The sequence below is a fragment of the Sinocyclocheilus anshuiensis genome, unplaced genomic scaffold (assembly GCF_001515605.1).
Source record: "Sinocyclocheilus anshuiensis isolate Anshui unplaced genomic scaffold, SAMN03320099.WGS_v1.1 scaffold518, whole genome shotgun sequence".
Classification (NCBI taxonomy): domain Eukaryota; kingdom Metazoa; phylum Chordata; class Actinopteri; order Cypriniformes; family Cyprinidae; genus Sinocyclocheilus; species Sinocyclocheilus anshuiensis.
In genome coordinates, this window is record NW_015544151.1 from 261,852 (window position 1) to 271,660 (window position 9,809).

At 39.3% G+C, this 9,809-nt stretch overlaps 1 protein-coding gene across 2 annotated transcripts in view; it reads right to left on the reverse strand.

Annotated features, from left to right (window-relative positions):
* The window catches only part of LOC107695195 (serine/threonine-protein phosphatase 4 regulatory subunit 3-like), a 26,874-nt gene that overhangs the window by 15,954 nt on the left and 1,111 nt on the right, over positions 1-9,809 (reverse strand). For both annotated transcript variants that reach the window (XM_016495014.1, XM_016495013.1), the window contains exons 3-6: positions 9,550-9,648; positions 6,724-7,347; positions 369-446; positions 175-291 (exon numbers count right to left, since the gene is read on the reverse strand). In XM_016495014.1, the coding sequence (XP_016350500.1) occupies positions 175-291; positions 369-446; positions 6,724-7,347; positions 9,550-9,648 (918 nt within the window). The remainder of the gene's footprint in view (positions 1-174; positions 292-368; positions 447-6,723; positions 7,348-9,549; positions 9,649-9,809) is intronic.

Below are 9,809 nucleotides of genomic sequence, written 5' to 3' on the forward strand. Positions count from 1 at the left end.
TTACGTGTGTACTCAGTAATGCTCACAACACCATATTTTGGGTAAAAATAGGAAACATAATACTTTTCTCTAAAGAAACAGGATTCCCTGAATTATCATTTATATCGTTATTGCAATAAATACCAGAAATGATTGTGATACATTTTTAAGCCCATATCGCCCATCCCTACTCACCATCACGATCTCCAGCGCCGGTAAGATGCCCAGATTGGCCAGCGTTTTGAAGAAGGCGTCTCTGTTCTGTGGCTGCAGCGTTTGTGAGAAAGCACAGAACTCCTTGAAGAAGTTCACCTGCAGACGTAGAGAGGACAGGCGTGAACCCCTGGCGTGTGTGTGTGTGTGTGTGTGTGTGTGTGAGTGTGATGTACCAGCTCTCTCCTCTTGCTGTCCTCTGTAGCTTCATCTGTGAGCTGAGCAAACACCTCCGTCAGGAACTTCTCATCCTCCTGAAACACACAGAGACACACACACACACAGAGCGTTACACACACCGCAGGAGAGCAGCACTGACACACACACACACACACACACACACACACACACACACACACACACACACACACCGCAGGAGAGCAGCACTGAAACACACACAGACACACAAACACGCACACAGAGCGTTACACACACCGCAGGAGAGCAGCACTGACACACACACACACACACACAGCAGGAGAGCAGCACTGAAACTAGAGATCGACCGATATACCGATATTTTCCCCGATATTTAAGCATTTTACAATAATCGGATATCGGTTTTGTAATATCGGATTCACAGATAAACGCCGCCATCTTGTGGATGTTTTGAGAATTGCGCGCAGGATCACCATTGCAGCGCATCTGAGGGGAAACAAGACAACAACAACGGCGTGCACGGGTACTTGATTTACTGTAGTTAGTAAACTTTATTTAACATAACAGCCATTAATGCACAAATTAGATGTATTACATAAATGCCTGATATGCAGTTTATGCAGCTTGGCTCGAAGAAATAGAGACGAACTCACGGAGTCACGTAAAATAATCCGTCAAGTCCTGTCCCAATAAAGACGTAACTTTGCGTGAATTAAATAATATGCAGCCATGAATGGGCGCATGTTGGAAATAAAAACGCTAAATTTAATTCTCTGTCTGTTGTCTATGCTCATCATTATGTCTGTTGTCTATGCTCATCATTAGTCTTATGTTGGAAATAAAAGTGCTGAATTTAATTCTCTCTCTGTTGTCTATATGCTCATCTTCTCATGGAGGCGGAGTCACGTAAGCTAAGATAATCCGTCAAGTCCTCTCCCAATAAAGACGTAACTTTGCATTAATTAAATAATACAGCCATGAATGAGCGCATATTGTGTTTAAAACACCCTAAATTGTATTAACATTTACTATATAACCATTCTTTCGCTAATAAACATCTAAATAAATACAACTGTATGGAAACTAATTATTTATTATCTCCGCGAGCGATCGCAGTTTGAGTATAGTTCTGTGTAAATGCATAGATAAACTGCGCTGTCAGCAGGCATTTCATAATCTAGAACGACAAAACCATTAGCATATCGGTTATCGGGCACATAAACATGCAAATAATTGGTACCGGTTATAAAATATCAATATCGGTCGATCACTAACTGAAACACACACACACACACACACACCGCAGGAGAGTAGCACTGACACTCCACCTCTCTCATTTCATCTCATCTCCACACCTTCAGCCTGAGCAGATGCTCTTATTCAGCATCACTTCTCAGCTGACACTCATCTTCTCATGTTAGAGCTTCTAAATATCTGGGTAACAGAGATCTGTCAATGTGTTTGATGTTGGACCGGCATTAGTATGATTGAGTGTGTCTGGTGGCTCAGTAACATCATGATAGATTTTTGTTTGCATCTGAATTGAGGTAAAGTGCCTCAGAACTTACCGACACCAGAGTGTTAATGATTTAATCGTTACTATAATTAATGGATTCTATAAATCAGATTCACATTCACATTTCAAGCATATTCATTATTCATAAAAACCAGCTGAGTGGAAGCATTAATCTGACTTCATGTCATGTCTACAGCCATTATGATATCTATTATATGGTCAATTTAACAAATATGCAACAGCACTAGGAGATCAGAGTGACTGATATAAAGGCAGTGGACAGCAGACGACAGCACATTTACTTGACAGATAGTGAACAACATGTACAGCATTGCTTTAGTACATATTTACACTATAAATCCTCTGTAGGCTCGCAGGGTATTAATATATCATTTGAAATACGATGCACGCCCAGCCGGTTTAAAGTCTATGAAAATGTGAGGATTCACGTCGGTTGAGTTGTTAAACAATTCGTGATACAGTTGGGGTGAGAGTTTATATGAATGCATTTCTGAAGGGAACTGACTTCTTTAGAAAAGTTCAGATTGTGTTTTCTTTCCATCTCCTCTCTGTATAATGCATATTAGTGTTCATAAGCGCAGCCTTAGTTTGTTTGAACAGAGAAATTTATTTGGATTATTTAAATTTCAATTTAGTTTTTTTATTTACACATTTAAATTTCACAAAGAACTGTGCAGCATTTGGTCTGAAAAGAACACCTTTTTTAGGGATGCACGATATATCGGCCACCATATCGGTATCGGCCGATAAATGCTCATTTTTTTCTGTTATCGGTATCAGCCCGATAAGAAAATTTGTCCGATATCTTAAAGCCGATAAATAATGCATTATTTCCTTCATTTCAAAAATAAAGAATTATCGGTTATCGGTATCGGCCAAAATGTCCATATCGGTGCATCCCTAACCTTTTTCATTTAGAATTTGTCCTGAATCCCATTTTGTTGAAATAAATCATGAGAAAATCGTATTGTGAAATCAGTATCGGGAGTTGTATTGCATTGTGAGTTGAGTGAATTGTTACATCACTAGATATACTTCATTTGAAAATTAATCTATTTAAAAAAAAATGTAAATCTGATCTAAAGTATGGACAGTTTTGAGATTTATTTTATATAGCAACTTATACTTAATCATTATTTAATCAATATTAATAATGTACAGTTCACTGATGTAGCACTGCTAAAACTTCATAATAAGCATCAATAACTTTAACATGTATTATTACATTAGATAATACACTCTGGCTTCTGATTGGTCAATACAGCGCTCCAGCTGTGCTAAAATACACAATACAGTCACAGCCGTTCATAGCTGATCATCATTACTGATGTCTACATTGATAATATAATAAAATTCGATATGAATACCCCACATTTCTGCCACAGTACCACGGTGCAGTTGTTACTACAGTAAACTCATGGTAAAAGATGTTGATTTGTAGATTGAAAAGTCTGTTTTATTTTGCTTTAAACTCGTTTAAGTCATTTGTGTTCCTCACTGAATGCAAGTGCTCCACACTGGATCTCACAGCGCTGTTTAGTGTTGCGTGACCAAGACTCATCAGCTCGCATCTGCTCTAGTGAGCTCGCAACCGCTGTGCTGCCGTTTGAACTTTGAGCTGAGTGGATAGACGCTCCATGTGGCGCAGTTCAAATGAGTAGTAGGACTGAAACGATTAGTCGACATAGAAATATTTTTGTTGTCGAGTAGTTGCTTGATGTCATGTGAGCTAATGTAAGAGCCTGCAGTAATGCAGTTTGACCAGTGTGGCGCTGTAGCGCAAGACTGTAATTCAGCTCTCCTGATGCATCTCAAGAGAAGAAGACACACACAGCAGCGCTTCAGAGCAAACGCAGCCGAACCTGAAGCTGCTGAGTGGCGTTTGGTTCAATATGTAAATATATGCTGCACGCTTTCCTCTCAATAACACAAAAAACTGACCGCAGTGAGAAAGCAGCAGTTAAGAAAGCATCAGATTACAGTGATATGATGAGAGATCAAAGCTTGCTCTAGCTCAGGACTGTTTTGATTATCATAACCCTAGAAGGTATTTTAAGAGAAATTAAGTTGTGAATAAAACAGTTTATCCAAAAATAAAGCGTCTTATCGCTTATCTTTATTTTGATTCTTATCCTTATGACTTACAAAGGGAGATGTTAGGCAGAATCATGTCCTTCAGTTACTTTTTCATATAGCTAATTAAATGGTGAATAAGAGTTTCTCTGTCTGTCATCTAATTTTGTGCGCCAAATATATTTATTTGTATAAATTAATTGCAAAATAATTGTAATTACATAATATGATTTTCAAAAGCTGAAGTGATTACCTTTATTTATTTATTAGAATGTATTAACTCAATATTTTAACTAATTGTAAAAGCTGAATAATCAGTCTACTGATTAATCAGTGAAATCATCGACGATTAATTGTTTGATTAATCGATTATCAAAATAATCATTTGTTGCAGCCCTAATAAGCAGCTCTGTTTTGTTCCGCTTTTGGCGCATAAACATTATATCAAACATTTATTGAACTCTTGTTATCGTTTTATCTAGGAAAACTATATTGCAATAATATTGGTTGTTGTTTTATCGCCACTGCAGGTCACGTCAAATCTTCTGCTACTGCGAGTACCATCCAATCAATGACCACTGCACAGAGCCACACTTGAGCAGAAGTCTCTTGACACGGTAACGGTCATGATACGACATCTCACTCTGCAGCGACTTTAGGGTCATGAATAGGGTTGCAAAGGGGCGGAGAATTTCCGGTAAATTTCCATGGGAACTTCGTCTGGGGAATTTTGGAAATATTCCAAGTTTGAAACTTACCAGGAATTTATGGGAATTAATTGGAAATTTGGGAAATTTATAAAACTATTATATACAAACATAAATATAAACATTTTGTTTGATCATATACTAATACAAATTTTAAAAATGAATTTTTTAGATTTTTGGGGGGAATCTGTGCTTTTTTCAGGCTTTATTGATGAATGAAAACTAGGGCTGCACGATTAATCGCATGCCATTGTCATGTGCATCTCATCAGTAAAGCGGTTCTGTGATTAGTAGTAAATCTCCATTACGAGCTTTCAGATGTAGTGCATTTACTACACCTACAATAATACACATACAGTCTTTACTGTATAATACACTTACAATAATACACTTTTTATTAATTTAACACATCCTTGTTGAATAAAAGTATTAATTTATTGAAAAAAAAAAATAGAAAAGATACTGACCCCAAACTTTTGAAAGGTAGTGTATTGTTAAAAAAGGATTTCTTTTTTAAAAAAACGCTGTTTTTTTTTTTTTTTTTTACTCTTTATTCATCAAAGAATCCTGAAAAAAGAATTAACAGGTAATAAAAAAGCAATAAATGAATGAAGGCTTGATGAGCAAAAGAAATGCAATGTTTAAAACATTAAAATAGTAATGTTTCCAAACTTTTGACCAGTACTGTACTTCTGTATGATAACAGAAAGCTGGCTAGCAGAAAGAGCATCACAGCTTGAGCTAGTTTATACCTTATAATTTGTCAATGAAATAGTGCTAACTCACTTAGATTTTTCATATCTTGATTTTACTGGCTAGTTAGCTACTGTATAAACACTTTTTGGTATTTACTAGTTAAACGTGAATCCCATAGATCAAATATATTTAGAATATCAAAACTTAGATGTAGTCTTTGGGCTCAAATGCAGCAAGAGTGGCTTCAGAGAAAATGCCGGGGAATCCTCTCTTAGGTGACTAGAGGGGATTGTGTGGGGGGAGGGTCATTTTTAGACTTCTGTTTTATTATCATCTCACCTAAATGTTTGTTCCAGTCTATGGTTTGTTCAGTCAGTGTATTTGTTTTTACAATGGTATAGCCTAATTTAGTTGCACAGTATATCACACACAGCACAAGGAAGTTTTAAACAATTTTTTGTTATATTCATGTAATTTATATGAATACTTACCAAGATGGACATTTTGATATTGTGTGTGCAGGATTTAAGAAATGATCTGTTCATGTTATGGAGGAAAGCACGGTGCATGTAGGGGGTGTGGCCTCACTAGCCCTGCGGTAAGTAGTGTGCTGTGTGCATGTGATTGAGCAGTGTGTAGGGTAGAAATTAAACTCAAATTGCATTAAATCAGATTGTTTTAACCAAGATTATGCTGCAAGATTTTTTCTCAACTACATTTAAGTTCTTCCGGTTTAAAAAGAAAAGTTGAACCGACGTCATGAAAAGAGAGGTATGTGTGCTAATTTGCAGTGGCTGCAGAGTATGCCTCTACGTCATCAGTTTTCCGAGCTTTTCTCAGTATTATTCATGAGAATTAACTCTTATGATCAAATCACTGCGCTGTATTATGCATGAGGTCTTCTTACAGTGGAGAATTCAAATCTGATTCAAGTTTATGTGAACATATTTCATATTCTCTCATGCTTCGAACATGAACCAGCACTGTTCTGTGATCAGTAGTAAATCTCCATCACCTGCTTTCAGATGGAGCAGCATTTACTACACAGAGCCGTAGATAAGAACTCAGATAAATCATATAGTCGTGTGTTTATTAGTCACGCTGAATCACTGAAAGCAGTTAAATCTTCTGTTTATTCAGCTAGTGCTATAGGGATTGCCTGGGTTTCTTCTGCGAGGTGTATTTGGAGTTTCTCTGGCCTTCAGATGGAGATTTACTGCTAATCACAGAAACCTGCTTCACTGACGAGATACACATGACTGTCACAGCTTCTGTCTAATCGTGATTGTGATTTATCGTGCAGCTACTCTACTGTCCCGCAGCGCCACAGTTTTCAATTAACGGCGTGAAGCGACGCACCTGCAGCATGCTGACGATCTCCACTTTGTTGAAGAAGATGAAGGAGGACAGCGTGGACAGGAAATTGTCCTCGAGGACAGAGTGTGTGGGCAGGATGATGTCCTGGATGTACTGCACGCGGTAGGTCTGGTGGATCTTCTGCCGCAGCTCCGAGTCCCTGATGGGGATCACCTCTCTGAAGCGGGCCGTCTCGGTGAGGAACTGGCGGTGGCTCTTGGGCTGCAGCAGCGCCGGCTCGTACTCCAGGCAGCCCACCACGTCCATGATGCAGTCGTCGGAGAACATCACCTCCAACAGCGTGGCCTTGTTGAGGAGGAGCAGGCCGCGCACGATCTGGTGCAGCTGCTGCAGGCCCCGGCGGTCCCCCTCCTCCTCGCTCGCCCGGAACAGCTGCAGCAGCTTCCTGATATACCCTGAGCTGAGCAGCGCAAGCGCCAGCTTCTCCCGCCGGACCGGCGACGGCAGCACGGACATCACCAGCTCCTCCAGCTCCTCCAGACAGCCCGGCTCGCAGGGGGGCAGCTCCAGCGGGTGACCGCTCTCCAGCATGTCCTCCAACCGCTCCTCCTCAGACTCGTCCCCGGGGTCCTGCGTGATCTCCACAGACGGATCCTTGCCCTGCACCTGCACACCACACACACGGCCGTCATCTACCAGCACTCCATTTGAAAAAATCCTCCATTGCATTTTGCCCGTGTCGAGTACATTACATTTAGTCATTTAGCAGATGCTTTTATCCAAAGCTACTAACAAATGAGGACAATAGAAGCCATCAAAACCAACAAAAGAGCAATGATACATTGTTTGAACTAATTGTTACTGCCTCATTACTATATGCATTTAAGTCACTTTAAAGCTATTCTTCACTATTTTTATTACCACAAAAAAAAAAAGAAAAGAAAAAAGACAGTTATCCGATTACTCGTCAGAATAATCGACAGATTACTCGATTATCAGCATAATGACTAGTGAAGGCCCTAAAGACCAGACAGAGACCCACCCAGTGCTTAATTTGAGCCGGATCCTGTTCCGGAAAATGTCAGATTTTGGATTTTTGCGTTCCGGTATGTTTTTAAAGATCCGGCATTAACAAGTGCATTAGATCGTGACATTGCATGCGTGCATACGAGATAGAGCGATTGCGGGTTTATGTAGATGTATTTGGAGCATGATTTGTTGATTATGTATTGGTCCTCAACATATTATTGACCAATCAGCTTTCTTAAATTAAAAATCGCTCTCGTAGATTGGTGCTACTGCTTAACCCACTCTCTCCACTCTTCTGTGAGCAGCAGAACGTTTGGAGAGAGTGTAATAATACCAGAAATAATACCAAATAAAGTGAAATATTATAATGTATAAACATTATAAACACTATAAACATAGTCTAGTTCCCCTCACTCCAAAACAAATCATGTAAATGTAACGGTATGCAGAACAGATCAAGAATGAAAAAAATATAAAGCTAAAGAAACCAAAACAAAGTGAAACTGAAAGTACTGCTGGGCTCACGTAGCTCTCTCATTTGGCACAAATCCAATGTTTCCTTATTCGCAATGTATTTCAATGTTAAACTATTATTTATAATGTAGACCAGGTTTCATGCGTGTTCGCATATCGACGGAAAAATCATCCTCTTCACATGCGCTTGGCATAACAGCAGCTGTAGACCGGTTATACACGGACTCTTTATATTGATATGTTTAGCTGACTGTATTTTATTTTGATAATGAACCGACTGCGATGGCAAGTTTGAATTGCTAGAATATGTGGTGTGTGTGTGTGAGTGTGTGAGTGAGTGAGTGTGTCGAGTGAGTGTGCGTGCGAGTGAGTGTGTGTGTATGAGTGAGAGAGTGTGAGTGAGTGAGTGAGTGAGTGAGTGAGTGAGTGTGTGTGTGTGAGTGAGTGTGTGTGTGTGTGTGTGAGAGTGTGTGAGTGTGTGTGTGAGAGAGTGTGTGAGTGAGTGTGTGGCGCCGGCACGATCAAACAGCTGACACATTAAATACTCCATTTTTGGTCATACAGATAAGAGTAAGACAACCCGCAAAGTGTTAAAAAAATGAATAATTAAAAAAAAACACTAGCTTCTCTGTTCTTTTTGTATTCTATTTCTTTTCTTTTTATTTATTGTGCAATTAACAAAAGCAAAAAAGGCCTCAACACTAGCTTGCTCTATTCTTTATCCATTCTGTTTTCTTTTTATTTATTAGGTCTATATAATAAAAAAAACCTTGCTACGTGTCTAAAACGTTAAACTGAGCACTTGTGTATCATTGCTCTTTTGTTGATTCTGATTGCTTTAGTTGTCCTCATTTGTAAGTCTCTTTGGATAAAAGCGTCTGCTAAACGACTAAATGTTTACTTTTATTTTTGCACACTTGCAATAAAAAGAACATGTGTTTTTGTAATTAAGCAAACAAACAGGATGCGCGTTCTGTCATCTCGGTTCTCGGTTTCCTTTCGCTGCACCTCACATCTGTTTTATATCGGTTAGTTATGTCAGATATATTTATACCTTTTCTATATAGATTATGATTGTATTTTATTTTCATGGAAACAAATTGTGTTATTTATAATGCAACTTACATATATTTGCCTTAAATCATCCTGGCGACCCATGTTTGAAAAGCTAGGCTGTATAGTTAATAGTTAGGTCCATGCAGAAACTTGAGAACCATGCTCTTATAGTTGCGTCATCACCGTTTAGTGACGTCACTGAACGTTCCGGGAAAACTGAAGTTGTGTCGTCAGTGTCGGTCACAGCGCCTTTTAACCGCTGATCTGGATCCGGCCATTATTCACTTACAAATGAAGCACTGGACCCACCTGACAGATCTTCTCCCAGATCTCATCACAGCCTGCTTTCTCCTGGAAGCTCAGAGCCAGGTCGTAGTTCTCCGCTTCGGACCAGACGATGAGCGTGTCCTGAGGAGACAAAACCACCGCGCTCACGACCCCCAGACGGACGCTTATGAACGGACTTTAACTGAGATTGAGAGTTTACTACAGTGCTTTTGCATTACTACACACACACACACACACACACACACACACACACACACACACACACAGTGTTATGAGCTCTG